The sequence below is a fragment of the Archocentrus centrarchus genome, chromosome 5 (assembly GCF_007364275.1).
Source record: "Archocentrus centrarchus isolate MPI-CPG fArcCen1 chromosome 5, fArcCen1, whole genome shotgun sequence".
Lineage (NCBI taxonomy): Eukaryota > Metazoa > Chordata > Actinopteri > Cichliformes > Cichlidae > Archocentrus > Archocentrus centrarchus.
Window position 1 is genome coordinate 1,524,679 of NC_044350.1, and position 14,753 is coordinate 1,539,431.

Here is a 14,753-nt window from a genome sequence, read left to right on the forward strand (position 1 = left end):
CCTGCTCTAGCAGGCTGACTAATGCAGTGACTAAGTGGGAATGTGCCAACTGCGTTTTGACACAAAAACTTTTGCTACCTCTGCATGTTTAAGAGCGAAACATAAAAAGATGTACCGTAAATAAGAGAACGCGGTCGAGGAAGGAAATCCATTATGTGAAACAGAAGGTCAGGAAAGACTGATTTTGATATTAGGTCAACACGTTGTCCTCCTATGACGCTAGGGACACATTGTTGTTGCCACCTCACCTCAGGTAATCCATTGGAGTAGATGATCTCATTAGAATTTGGAGCATCTTTCTGCATAAATTTGCACATTAATCAAGGATGTCCACCAAAAAAAAAAAGCCCTTCCATTCCAGCGCATTTTAATAAATGCTCTTTCTCCCTTGATGTTTGAGCTTTGCTGTGCACTGAAGACTTTTTTTCAACACGCGCATGTGTGGAGGGACTCAATGGTACATGTGGCAAAGATCTGTGCATTATTTACAAAATGGACAATGTGAGAACCTTTGTGTGTACTGACAACGAGGTTGGGTTGCTGCTGCACACAGCACCTGACGCATGATTGAAATGTGTTTCCGCTGATCCACATGATGGTGTAGCAAGTGTGCATTTTGTTGAAGAAGGGCTGTTAAGTTCAAAAGACTGAGCAGCACAAGAAGCACTCCTGTGTCCGCCATTGCAATTGTTGTTCATCTATTTGCGCATTTGCAGAAAACTGTGGCAGTCGCAACCATAGTGCGCATGTGCGAGTTCCCCCGTTTCCAAAAAGCATCGTTTTCGTCCACGTACATGGAGACGGAGGCCGGAGCTTTTCAGAATCGCTCCACTCTGGAGGCCGTTTCCAAAAAGTATTGTTTCCACTCCATTCTCGTGTAAACAGGAGGCCAAAATGCATCAAAACGACACCATTTCCAGTGGAAATGTCGTGTAAATGGGGCCTTAATGAGCAACCAAACAAGACTGCCCAAATAAAGTGTCCACACCTTTGGACAAAATAAATTAATACTGCACATCTCTGGTCAGTAATTTTAATGGCAAAAAACTACCTTTGTAGCCAGGTTAGAGAGTCCAGACTACCATTAGCATGGAGAGTGAAACAGCTGTGATGAAGAAGGTATTTGTTATTTAATGTATAGCTAAAATTTTAATGGCTGCTATGTGGAATCTCAGCCTAGATACATACCAATTGCAAAGCAAGGATAAGTTATGCTTTTGTCACTTGTATTACAGTAGGTGTTACAAGTAGTCCTTGTGGTTTACTCTGCTCGTGTAGCAAAGCAGTAACAGTGGTGAAACAGGAAGAGGAGGGTGATGACAGCCAGTGTTTATCACTTAACACCATGGGGCTCTCACAGCCTTTAAAGCATCCTTTGTAAATACTGTTTGATGTAGAGGCAGTAATAGAAGATGACTGTCCTTACTTAAGGCCTTGTTGAGTTGTACTATTTTTTTTTTCCCGTGTGTGTGTGTCTGTGGGCATTTTTGGAGTTTATTTGATTAAAGTGTACTGAGGAGGACCTCTCATTATAGCCATGTGTTTGTGCTCCTGCTTGTTTGTGTTTTTAATTCTCAAAATCATGTCACTAATTAGAAACTTGCTTTATTGCCCCTCCCCCTTGTTTTCTGAATGAGTGGGTGTTGAATGAGGCATTATGGGTAGGCACTGTAATTAATGGCCACCTCATCCTCCCTTTGCTTCACTCCTCTCTTGCCCTCTCTCATTCTTTCTCTGGCTTATTATCATTAGTCACATTCCATCAGTTCTCAGTGAGCACTGAGGCTTGCCTCCACTTGTTTCTGGTGATCTCGTTGTATCCCCTTCTTTTCTTCCTCACCCTCTTCCTCCCATTTTTACAATCCTCCCCCTTTAACCCTGTTTCTGTCTGCTTATGTCTCTGTGCCCGTTTTCTCACTTCAAATATGTGTTGTACCCCTCCCTATTGTTGCTCTCATCTGTCTCCTCTAGAATATACGATAGCTGAATTGAAAATGAATGAAAAACTGTAGTCAATGAACCAGATGATTGCTCAGTCGAATGCTGTGTGTGTTGTGGAGTCTGGCAGACTTTGGTTTGTGGGATTCTTTCCTGCTGGTCCGTTCCATCTGCTTCAGCACCCCTTTGCAATACAAAGTACAGCTTAAAAAGTACATTTACAGTAAATCTGTCCTTGGTAAACATCCCTCCTTTCCTTTTGCTTGTACTCTCTTTGGAAGCTCATCATATTCAAACTAGTCACGGTCTAGCCTTTAAGCTCTGTTGGAAGCAGCCTGTTTGGAGTGAGTAACTGGAAGGATTTTGACACGATGAATCAACATTACAACACCAGAGTATTGTCTACTCAGAAAATCTGCATATGAGCCAAGATTATTATAGTTAACTAAAACAAAACTAAAAACTAAGTTTGAGAGGGCATTTTAGTTAACTGCAGTAAAATAAAAACCAGATTTAGAAAATATAACCATTACTTCCCTAAACTGAACTTAAACTGAACTGAAAACAAATCAAAAACTATATAAGCATTAAAAAAAAAAGAAAAACTATTATATATGTGATATGAACAGATATACTTTGGCTACCTTGCAGAATAATACAAAAAATATCACTATGTACATACTTTCAAATAAAAAGTCAATATAACGCTACATTGTATGTCACACATAACTGGGCAGTTCTCCATAGTGACTGATATTATTTTCTTTAATACTTTTGTACTTGAACATGAGACAGGAGGCACTGGGACTAGCTAGCAAGTGAACTTTCTACATAATAAGTAATCATCCAGTAGTAAATCAACCATTGATTGGTTTACTATTGGCCTCAGTTTTAGTACAGCCAGGCTCAAACAGGGTCATAGGACACCTGAGTAGTGTAGAATCTGGATTTAAAGCTTGCAAAATGTATACCATCACATCTTAGGGTGCACTAGGTCTATGTCTTTCATAACTGTTGGGAAAAACCAAGTGTATGTTATACTACTATATATGCAGGATCTGAGTTAGGTGACCGTTTCTGCAGAAAGTGCTTGGACAAGGTTTGAGTCCATTACGTGCGAGAACATTTGGATAAAAACAAAATTTTCTTGCCTGTTTTATTTGTCTGATACCTTTAGGCTTGTTGAAGTGAGAAGTCTTCACTCTGAGGCCAAATGTAAGGGAATTGAATCAGGAGTCCATTTTCTAGTTCTCGGGTGTCTGAAACTCTGAATGAAGTTGAGTCTGATTGGATTAATCACTGCAGAAATGAGAAACCTTTTCTAAACCCGTGTGTGATATCAGCCCAGTTTACTGTACGTTTGGCTATTTAACTTGCAGCTTTGAGAAAATTATAAACTGAGGGCCTGCCAACTTGGAGGGTTATTGGAGAACACATCCCTTGATTCTAACACTGTTACCCTAGTTAGACTAATATTAATCTATCTTGGGAAAAGAAAGCAACTCTGTATTTTTTGGAATACTACTTTCATGAATTAACGTACCAGTCATTCCTGTCTCTGCTCTGTTAGGCCCTCAGCCACTGCTGTCTAAAGATAATCTGCATGGGGAACTTTTCCACCAGAGCGCTGCTTTTAAGTAAGACATAAACACTAGCTTCCCCCACCCTCAGGGGTCAAAAGAGCCCGTCTTTAGTCTTAGATGTGATCATTCCTGGCTCAGTCACCAAATGAATCAGTGTTTTTGACCTAGTGCTCAAGCTTGTACTAAATAGTAGGAAAATACCTTGTTGGATGGAGAAACACACAAAACCAGGACCTTTGGATCAGAATTCACATTTGGTTAAAAAAATAATAAAATATCTATGATAAGTATACATAACAATAATAATTATAGCTATTTTTGTCTCTGCACTTGGCCTCATACCAGACCTTTCCCCTCATTCCCATATATTGGAGATTGCCACCAACAAAGCAAGCTTTCTAATGCTCTTAGTCTGGCAGGGAAAAAGGTGTGTGTGTGTGTGTGTGTGTGTGTGTGTGTGTGTGTGTGTGTGTGTGTGTGTGTGTGTGTGTGTGTGTGTGTGTGTGTGTGTACCCACACTAGGTGAAATTCAGCCTCTTTAGTCGGGATGAATAGTGTCTTTTTCCCAATCTCCCTTTTGGATAAGCCTGAACTCATAGGAGGTAATCTGTGCCAGTAATGGAGTGCTGGCAGGCTGTGGTGGAGGAGAGGTGGATACAAAGTAGAGGGAGATAATGAAATGACATATACTGTACAAGAAGAAGGTGGGAATTTGAGCATCATTTAACAGTTATAATGTGAGGAAATGTTATAGAATTAAGGTAGAAATGACAGATTCTGATGTATAAAGAAGGGAACTTCCCTCCTGAAGTTTCTCTACCATCCTGTGTTACCTCTTACTAACTTGTTTTTCTGGCAGGGACTCGGGAGGTTTTGTACCTTGTATCCTAGCAATGAGGGAGGATTGTGTACTGGGAAAGTGTGGCCTCTGCTGCAGTTTTTTTTTTTTTTTTTTTTTTTTTTTTTTTAAACACACAAAACGGATGTAGTCTGTCAGACACTGGTCTGACAGGAATTTCAATGGGAATGAGCTTCCCACAGCATTCACTGGACTGTGGTGATGGTAAAACGTACAAGGTGCTGGAGCCCGAGAGTTAAACACATGCTAGATTGGCCCACATTAATATCCTTCTGGTGTATCTGTGTTCGTCCCACTGGCTAAGAACAGAGAATAATGACGTATCTTCTGTTTGCTCTGTGTTGCAGGTTGTATCCACAACTATGTGTCTTTAAACCCAAGCTGCTGGGAGGTCAAGAGGTGACATGCCTCTGTAAAACACCACTGGAAACAAATGGTGAGGAGCTGATGTGTACTATCGTTTATTTCTAAAAGTCCTCCTGTTTTAAACAATGAAATGTCATGGGGAAGTCATAAATTCCAAAAATAGATGGTGTTTTCTTATGTAACAGTGGGTTTTATGAGTTGCCCTTACATGGTTAACCTACTGAATGAACAGGCTTGTACACACCAGCATTTGATATGGATCAAAAGTAAGAGTCTACATCATGTTTAAGGACTTCTATTTAGACTAATACAATTAGATGTGTAGTCTTGACATATATATAATGCACTGTACAAACTGGCCAGTAGTTCTCCAGAGGGAAATGCAGGAATGCTGAAGAGGATTATAAGGCTGCAGTCTCCAAGATTTTTGTACAGTGCCTGTTGTATCATCAACTGACAATTTACGGTGCTGTGAAAAAGCATTTGCCCCTTTCTGATTTTTTTTTTTTTTTTTTTTTTTGCATATGTCACTTTTCAGTGTTAGACAAAGATAACCCAAAAAAATGCAAAATGCAGGTTTTAAATAATATTTCATTTCTTAAGGGAAATGAACTTTGTGGAAAAAGTTGACAACAATTCAACAACAAGAAACAGACTGGGCAAAAATGGCATCCATCAGAGAGCTCTGAGGTGAAAACCACACAAAGGCTTGTCTTACATTTTCCCAAAAACATCTCGGATGATCCTCAAGACTTTTGGGAAAATATTCTGTGTACTGATGAGACAAAAGTTGAACTTTTTGGAAGGTTTGCTTCCAACACATCTGGCATAAAACTAGCATCTCCTAAAGAGAACATCCTACCAACAGTCAAACATGGTAGTAGTGTGACGGTCTGGGGCTGCTTTGCTGCTTCAGGACTGGGATGACTTGCTGGAATTCATGCAACCATGAATTTGACTCTACCAGAAAAGCCTGAAGCTCAAGTGCACTTGAGTTATGCAGCTGGACAGTGATCGGAAACAGCTTCTGTACTTAGAGTCAGAACTGTGTGCCTTAGTGATCATACAAGGGATAGCCACTCTGATTGATAGCCACTCTGATTGACATCATACAGAGCCAAGATTAGAAACTTAGTGTTTAGAGCACTCTGAATCCTGAGCTTTTTGGGCACAGGGATTACTTGTACATAGTCTGACCTCATTATTTAAAACTTTTTGCCACGTTTAATATGAACATCCACCAATAGAACATTTAATTCCTCAGTTGTCCATAAGAGAATAAGAAAATAGATTGGGCAGTTTCTAGAATGAATTGTGTTGTGACGTGTGAATTCATGGTATCATTTCTGTGTTTAGATCTCTGACAAACAATTCTTTGACATCCTGTATTCTTTCCCTCAGCTCTGCCGCCATGCCTCCGGGGATGGGGCGTCATCTTTCATCGTCAGCAGCCAAAATGCTTCTCTCTCTGCTGCTGCTTGCCACTGGCTGTCCCTTAACTTCATTGTCCAGTGGCATTGTCCAAGGATCAGACTCATACCCATCCAATCTTTATCCTACCTTTGTCCGAAATGACACTCTGTTTGAGCACCTGGCCCTGCATCCTGACCCCAGTGTGGGTCGGGTCTACGTTGGGGCCCGAAATCATCTGTTCCAGTTGGATCGATTTCTCCAACCTGAACTCCAGGATGACACTGGACCCGTCACGGACAGCCGGGACTGCTTGCCTCCTGTAACTAAAACTAACTGCCCTCAGGCCCGAGAAACCAGCAACCACAACAAACTCTTGTTGGTCAACCCTTACTCTATGGAACTTATAACCTGCGGGAGTGTCAACCAAGGAATCTGCCAGAAGCGTAGCCTGGATTCTGTGGATCAAGTACTTTTCTCCACTGAGAGGCCGGTGGATACTCAATATGTAGCAGCTAACCACCCTAATGTTAGTACTGTTGGGCTTGTGGTTCGCTCTCACCCCGAAAGGCAGCCAGTTCTGTTTGTGGGTCGGGGTTACACCAGCAGCCATCCACCTATTTCTACACGAAACCTTGCCCAGGATCCTATCTTTTCCTATGAGGAGACTGCCAAGTTGGCAGTGGCTGGGCGCCTCTCCGAATATGACCATCATTTTGTGGCCTCATTTGCTCACCGTCAGCATGTGTACTTCCTTTTCTATAGAAGGGACCTGCAGTCACCATCACGAGAGTACAGTACCTACATCTCTCGTGTATGTTTGGATGATCAGGCCTATTACTCCTATGTGGAAGTACCTTTGATGTGTCGTTCTAGGGCAGGTAAAATTTACAACCTCCTGCAAGCTGTCCAGCTGGGGCTCTCCAAAGATGATGTAGGGAGCCACGGTTCAGAGATTCTTTTTGGGGTTTTCTCCACTCGTTTGGCTTCTTCAACTCGACCCAGTGAGGATTCAGCTCTTTGCATGTTTAACCTTGAAGATGTAGACCGCAGGATCGACTCGACCAGAGACTTATGCTACACACAGATGGGTAAAGAAGCAGGAGTGGAGGCGGCCTACATTGAATATGAAGTCAAATCCAACTGTGCCAATCTACCAGAGGTGAGATTACTAGATGGAATCAGTTGGTCTCGTTATGGTGTTTGATTTAAAGCTATGCTCATACAAAAAATAGGGTGAAATATTTGCAATTTTTTTGCTCCATACTTTATTTATAGTTTGAATATGAATTGAAGTCTTAACAGTGTCCCATGTTGTGTAGATATTTTGACGCTTGTAGAGTTGGTTATTAAGAAAGTTTCAGACTATAAACTGAAAAATAATCTTTCAGTAAACAGACATTCGAAAGTGAGTTTCTTCAGAGAAGCTGCTCAGTGGTCAACATTTTGAACAGGATAGCAGTGACAGCACTCCGCTCCCCTGTCGCTGTGTGTAATTGTATGTTTACATCTGAGAGGGTGTTACTAAAAGGAAAAATGACTGCCTACAAGAATAATGATAGCCTTGTATTATTGTGTCAAAATGTAATTTGTGGCTCTAGAGACCTTTCTTCTTCCTGTGTTGTTTTACACTGGAGTATTTTCTTTCATTTGGGTGGAAATGTTCACAGAGACTGAAGGTGAACATAGTAAGCCAGCCGCTATGTAGGCTAATACGCTTCACATTCACCATCATACACCTTGTTTTTATCATTCTGTTTACAGAGGAACATGTTGTCAATTCTGTTCAAGCATTTTTGTTTTTTAAATTCTACTGATGACTCTCTTGAGTAAAAGTCAGTGCTGGTGCCATGCATCTCAAGCTGTCCTAGGTAGTCCTCTTCCAAGAAAGTGACCTCCATATCAGAGAGGGTGAAATTTAATTTGATATCTTTCTAAGAGACCAGTGTTAAAATTAGATCTCTTAAAACCAACTCTGGAAATCTTGATTTTAGGGTAATATGTTTGTATGTGTCCTTGTAAACACCGCATTTGGAGAGATATTCTCATTTGTTGCAGATGTAAGATTGTTCAACCTGTGCAGCCACACAGAGTGGATTGGCTTGAGGGGAGAATCTATAGCAGGTGGTGTAATTTAATGCAATTACTGGTCAGGGAGAATCGATCAGGACATTAGCCGTACTTAGTGAGGTGGAGTATGGGGTAGTGTTTAACAAGGCCTGACAAGGAGGGATAAAGACACACCAGCCAGAGACAAAGCACTGAAGGAGAGAGAGAGAGAGAGAGGACAAGATTAAGGGATACAGGTACATAGTGTGGTAGAAAAAGTGAAACAAAGGGCACTAAATGGGGTAAGAAACAAAAGGGACAGACGGAGAATATGTTTTTGAGTCCAGGTGAAAAAAAGGGAAATTGTAGGAAGGCATATGGTTATAGGCGAACAATAGGAAGGCATCTGGAGCTGAAAAGAGATTTAGTGTGATTAGGATGGCAAATCGTGTACACAAACAGCACACAAATCATCCTTCATCCTGGTTTAGCGTTTGCCAGGATGCTCCATCTGCAGCAGTGACAGGCTCTCACACCATCTCTAAGCTGCTGGAAAACTGCCTCTTTACTGCCGATCAGGTTTTGTGACTCATGCCTGACATTAGTGGCTGGAATGCAGCTTGGGTGATCTTTGATGATATCTTACTCCCTTGTGGTTTTTAGTGTCCATAGTATTTATGGCTAAAAGTCCAGATGATTCCAGCGTGCACAGCACTCATCAGCATGTGTCACTACAGTGTCAGACTCCCATCAGCCAAACCAGCCAGTCACACAGCAGCACTGAAGCATCCAGGCCGTGTTCCTAGACTGGATGTCATAACTTCAGAACTGTTTCAGGAGTCATAACATAGTTGAGGGCTATTTTTAGCATGCAGTGTTCTCTGCTTGTTTTCCTCTAATGGTTCAGTTCTCATGATGTGGGAAAAACATATCCTTAATGAACTTAATCATTCCTCTGTGATACTGCCCATACATTCAGCTACATGTTCACAGTGAGGCTCAAAGATGTGTGCAGTGGTTAAATCAGGGGGCAAAAAAAGGTTTTACTTTACTGCTCATAAGATGAGGCCAAAAAAGGAATCCATTCATAACCCCACACCAGCCAACAACATGCAGTCCATCAAAACAAGTAGTCTTCAACAGGCCAGGCTCTCAGGTTCATTCCCTCTATTTCCTATTGTTAAAACAGCCAGTGTTGAAGCAGTGACCCTGCTGAAACATTCTTGTGGAAAAATAAATGGCCTGGAACAAAAAATAACAACCCTGCAGCCAGAGCAAGGACTCCCCACTGCCAAACTGTGGAAGCAAAAGCAAATCTTGCGTAAACTTTAAAGCACAGAGTCTAGTAGTTGCTGGATTCCAGTTTTAGTTCATTCCCAAACCCTGACCCTTTCACAATAAATCCTGCTGTTTTGCTAATCGCAATAGGAGCAGTGCTGTTATATTTTTGGCTACTGGCTTACTTGGTGAGAAATTAATAACAAGTCAGTCAAGTATAATAACACCAGCCAGATGGTTTACTTTTGATGTCTTTATTTGTTTTGCTTAAACATTACACATTCTTACCGCACACTGATTTTTCTCTCCTGTACCCCCACTATTAGAACACCCTGGATGCCTACCCCTGCGGCTCTGACCACACCCCCAGCCCCATGGCCAGTCGGATTGCTGTGGAAGTAGAAACGATATTGGATAGCCCTTCTGCCCGTCTTACTGCTGTGGCTGTCAGCGTCAGGGTGGGATATACCATTGTCTTCCTGGGAGACTCCAAAGGAAATCTGCACAAGGTAACAGAAGATTTCAGAACATGCACAGACAGGTTGTGAGCTTGGGTTCTGGTCTTAAGAAAGTGCATTTTTTCCTAACTTTGATGTTATGCACAGATTGTGCTGTTCACACTGGAAGTCTGAAGTAACAGTCATAACGTGGGCACTCTTCTGAGTTCAAATGTAATGTGGAGTTAAATGGTAAATGGACTAGTTCTTATATAGCGCTTTTCTACTCAGTCAGAGCACTCAAAGCGCTTATACAACATGGTGGGTGTATTATATAATTGTGTTACCTGCACAGATATGGTGGTCAGCTCAGCAAACATTCAGTTGAATGTTTTTTTCCCTCTGTTCACTTCCAGACACTGGCTCCTGTCTGTTCTTCTGCCAGCCAGTGGAGGACTAAAATAATCTTTGTATATACAGACAGGCAGGCAGGCTACACTCAGTACTCCAGGAGTAATCATAACATAATGCTGCTGGCTGTGGTTTTAGATTTCTATCTTGATGTTTGAAGAATACAGCTCTTCTTTTCTGTCATCCAGTTCTTCATTAGTGAAACATAGTCAAACATTAGTGAATTCTGATGCCAGCAATCTGACCTTTTTAACAGTGTGCTGAAATAGGAGGCAAGGGCAGAAAAATAGCCAAATAGTATAAAAAAATAAAACAAACCACATTTGATCACCTATTCCATAAAATGCGCGGATACTTGTTACTGCATAATTTAATTATTGAGAATGTGTCTACTTGTGTGTTTCAACCAATACAGTATGCAAATAGCTCTTTATACATTTAATACCACATCACTCCATCTGAAGAGAGAACTAATTAGCTCAGCTGTTTGGAAGAAAAAGTCGAGCTATTGCCATAACCTTGACATTGGCTTCAGCTGCATCTGTTCCACAACAACTTTAACGTTGGCCATAACTAATGAACGATCTCAGCTAGGATGTTCAAATTCACACCAATAGCCAATGGTGAATGGTTGTCTGTCTGTGTTAACCCTGCCACAGGCTGGCGACCTGCACAGGGTGTACCCTGCCTCTTGCCCTGTGGCAGCTGGGATAGGCTCCAGCACCTCCACGACCCTGAACAGGATAAGCGGAAGAGAATAGATGGGTGTGTGTGTGTGTAAAATGACGAGTACTTGGCAACAGTGGGAAGGAAAAACTCCCTTTTAACAGGAAGAAACCTCCGGCAGAAGCAGGCTCAGGGAGGGGCAGTCATCTGTCACAACTGGTAAGGGGTGAGGGGAGGGAGACAAGAGAAAAGACACACTGTGGAAGAGAGCCAGAGATTAATAAATAACTAATGAATAAATGCAGAGTGGAGTATTAACACAGAGACTGAAAAGAGGTGAATGAAGAAGAAGCACCCCCCCCCCCCCCCCCCCCCCGGCAGCCTAGACCTATTGCAAAGTAACTAAGGGAGGATTCTAGGTCATCTGTGAGCTTTATCAAAAAGGAAAGTTTTAAGCCTAATCATAAAAGTAGTAGACTTCAGCACCTGCATGCTACACACCTCCCTCCACTTGTAGTGCTCTGCACCCTGTTACCTACTATCCAACCAGAGAGACTTGCTGTCCTCTTGCTTTTGGTGTTAGTAGCCCTCATTTAGTTTTCATGTACTCATATAGCTAAGGCACCCACCCAATCATTTCCTGGAGTCGGGAAGGGCAGCAGATTTATACAGACTATGACAGATAAACCTGGGGAGTGGATGAGAGTCCCAAGCTGCTTAAAAAAAAAATAATAATAAAGAAAAAAAAGTGATGGCAGCCCTCCATCCTTTGATTTATTTCAGGTTGACCACAGTAAGGCCTGTCACAAAAGTGAAAATCAAACAACCCTGAATGAGAGCACTGACATAGAGGTGATCTGTTTCACTGATTGAACATTTGACATCATATCCTGTCAGTGAACCACATTCTAGTAAAATAAATGCTTTTTTTTAAAAAAACAAAAAAAAACTTTACCCCTCTTTTCTCCCCTTTTTGAAAAATTACAAACACAAATCACTCTCAAGTGAGTTTATTCATATGGCATGCAGGGTCGAGGTTAAACCAGTTATTTCTCATTTTTAAAGTGCTTATCACTTTTTACAGTCTGAACTTGCAAGATAAATCTGCTTAATTTTTCTCCTCTCTTCTGTCATTTCACTACTTCCACCTACTTTGTACGCATGTACTGAATGGCACTGTAAATCCACAACAATGTACAAGTTGACAATTTGCAATCTTAAATAGGCCATTTAACATAGCTTGTTACCTTTTTCCATCTGTAAGAAGGAATTTATTGAGGCTCAGCCAACCTCTATTTCACATGAGCAGCCATGTTTACCTTGTTCCAGCTGGTCCAGACAACTACCTCAGTCCTAGCAGCATTGGGCTCAGTGCATCTTGCACCATGTTTGTGCACACCAGGATTGGTGACCAAAAGACTGCTGAGGAAAGGTTACTGAAACTTAGAGAGAATGGGGTTGACGTCACATTTTCCAGGTCATACCGACGCTGTAACGGCGCATCCCCTTGTCCTTTTTTTCACAGCCAAAAATGTATTTTTAACATATAAATAATCCTACGTCAAATAACGTCAGCCAAACGTATTTGTTTGGGAATTTAATAATTCTTATGTCTATACTTACGTTTTTTCCTGTTATTGGGAACCCTGCATAGTTGTTTAATATGTTCAATGAAGGACATACTGTGGTCAAAAATGACTCCCGAGATTGGTAATAGAAGCAAAGGTAATGCTGTCCAGAGTAAGTATCTGATTAGACACCATGATCCTAAGATTTGTAAAGCCAAGTAGAATAACTTTAGAAGCAGGAAATTAGAGGTCAGTTAGGCCTTCATGTCTTTAAGACATTCCTGCAGTTTAACTAGTTGATGTGTGTCATCTGTCTTTATGGAGAGATAAAACTAGGTGTCATCTGCAATACAATGAAAAAGTATGCAATGGTTTCTAATAATACTGCCTAAGACAGGCATGTATAGTGTAAATAGAATTGGTCCTAGCACAGAACCCTGTGGAACTCCATAATTAACCTTAGTGTGTGAAGAAGACTCCATGAACAAATTGGAGTCTATTAGATAAATATGATTCAAACCACTGCAGCGCAGTACCTTTTAATGCCTACAGAATGCTCTAATCTCTGTAATAAAATATTATGGTGAACAGTGTCAAACTGAGGTCTAGCAGGACAAGCACAGAGATGAGTCACCGTCAGAGGCCATAAGATCATTAGTAACCTTCACTAATACAGTTTCTGTACTGTGAATTCTGAAACCTGACAAACTCTTCAAATAAACCATTCCTCTGGAGATGATCAGTTAACTGTTTTACAACTACTCTTTCAGGGATACAACGGCCTCCTCCTCTGAAAAGAGCTTTGAGACAGCTTTGTGCCTTTCCTGGTACGGCTCTCCCTCCACAGCTTGGTTTGCCTGTTTTATGTGTGTTTGCAGTACAGCTTCACATGACTGTGTTAGAGATGAGATTGAAAGGTAGTGGGCACTGCATATCACTCACGAGAAATCCAGACACCTGTCTGTCATGTTGAACAGACCATAAGCAATTGGCTTAATGGCCAGATTGTGTGAAGCTTGGCAGAGTTGATGCTGTGCTCAACAGTCTGATTTCTGCAGTTGACTGCAGTTGAATGCACTGGCCTGTGTTGAGTCAGTCCAGGGTTAGTCATGGCAGCGGCTGTGGGTTCTGAGGGAGGTCAGGGTGAAGCTAAGGCACACACAAGGAAAGAAAGAAGATTCCTGTTTTTGTATCAGTGAGACTTGTTAATTACATAAAATTTATTTTAATTTTGATTACTAGCAACTTCAGCAACAAGATTAGCTGGCCCAGCAATTTCCTTGTGATGAGGAGTTTATAGATCATGAGCTTTTCTGCTCACAGTTGACTCTTTGTGTGGTTTTTCCTGAATGGTGACTTGTTGTCAGGGCCCCCTGTACAAGCAGACATGGCACAATGACAGCCATTAACATGTTTTCTGTACAGTTACGTCACACACACCCAGCTAAACCTCAAGCTGTACATCATCTTACAGAGCTCCATACTTTTGTTGTTCACTGTCATTGCTGACTGGCAGACACATGCGCTTCCCGAACAGAGAGGCTTATTCAGAATTCAGAGTTATCAATCATAACAACAGACAGTGTCAGTGTCATTAATGAACACTTTGTCTGTGCTCTACTGACTGCAGCACCCAACCATCAACATATATATATATATATTTTCACTTGGATGGCAGTCTTAGCTGCTCATATAATGTACTCTATGAATAAAAAGGGGATTTCCATCCTAAAAACTTGCCATTGTGTAGAAAGACCTTTCTGGAAAGCAAAATGCAGATTAAAATACAGAGAAGGGTCCTTAGATAACGCCACAAATTCAGAAAGTTGGGTTATTCTATATAAAACCAACCAAACATGAAAGTAGTTCCCTCCTGACACCCTCAAAATCATCTGTTTTTAGTAGAACATGAAGGAGGATGTGCTGAAAACTGGTTTGACAGAAGAGGGTGCTAGGGATAGGGTGAGTCTGAGGCAGATGACCCGATGAGGCAACTCTCAAATGGAGCACCCTGAAGAGGAAAATCTTTGGTATATTTATTGATGCTGTCAAAAATTTTACCTTCGTACTATCAGAATCTTCTTAATTACAGGCACTCAAAGCAGTGTGAAATTTGGTGCATTTTCATTAATTTTTGCATTACATGATGCAAATGTTCAGGGCTGAAAAACACATTTAAGCTCTGTTT

General features: G+C 41.3%; 1 protein-coding gene across 1 annotated transcript in view; it reads left to right on the forward strand.

Annotated features, from left to right (window-relative positions):
• Positions 1-14,753, forward strand: part of plxnb1b (plexin b1b) — a 116,972-nt gene that overhangs the window by 62,588 nt on the left and 39,631 nt on the right. The window contains exons 3-5 of the mRNA XM_030728742.1: positions 4,728-4,816; positions 6,148-7,318; positions 9,810-9,992. Coding sequence (XP_030584602.1) covers positions 6,158-7,318; positions 9,810-9,992 — 1,344 coding nt within the window. The 5' untranslated portion in view covers positions 4,728-4,816; positions 6,148-6,157. The remainder of the gene's footprint in view (positions 1-4,727; positions 4,817-6,147; positions 7,319-9,809; positions 9,993-14,753) is intronic.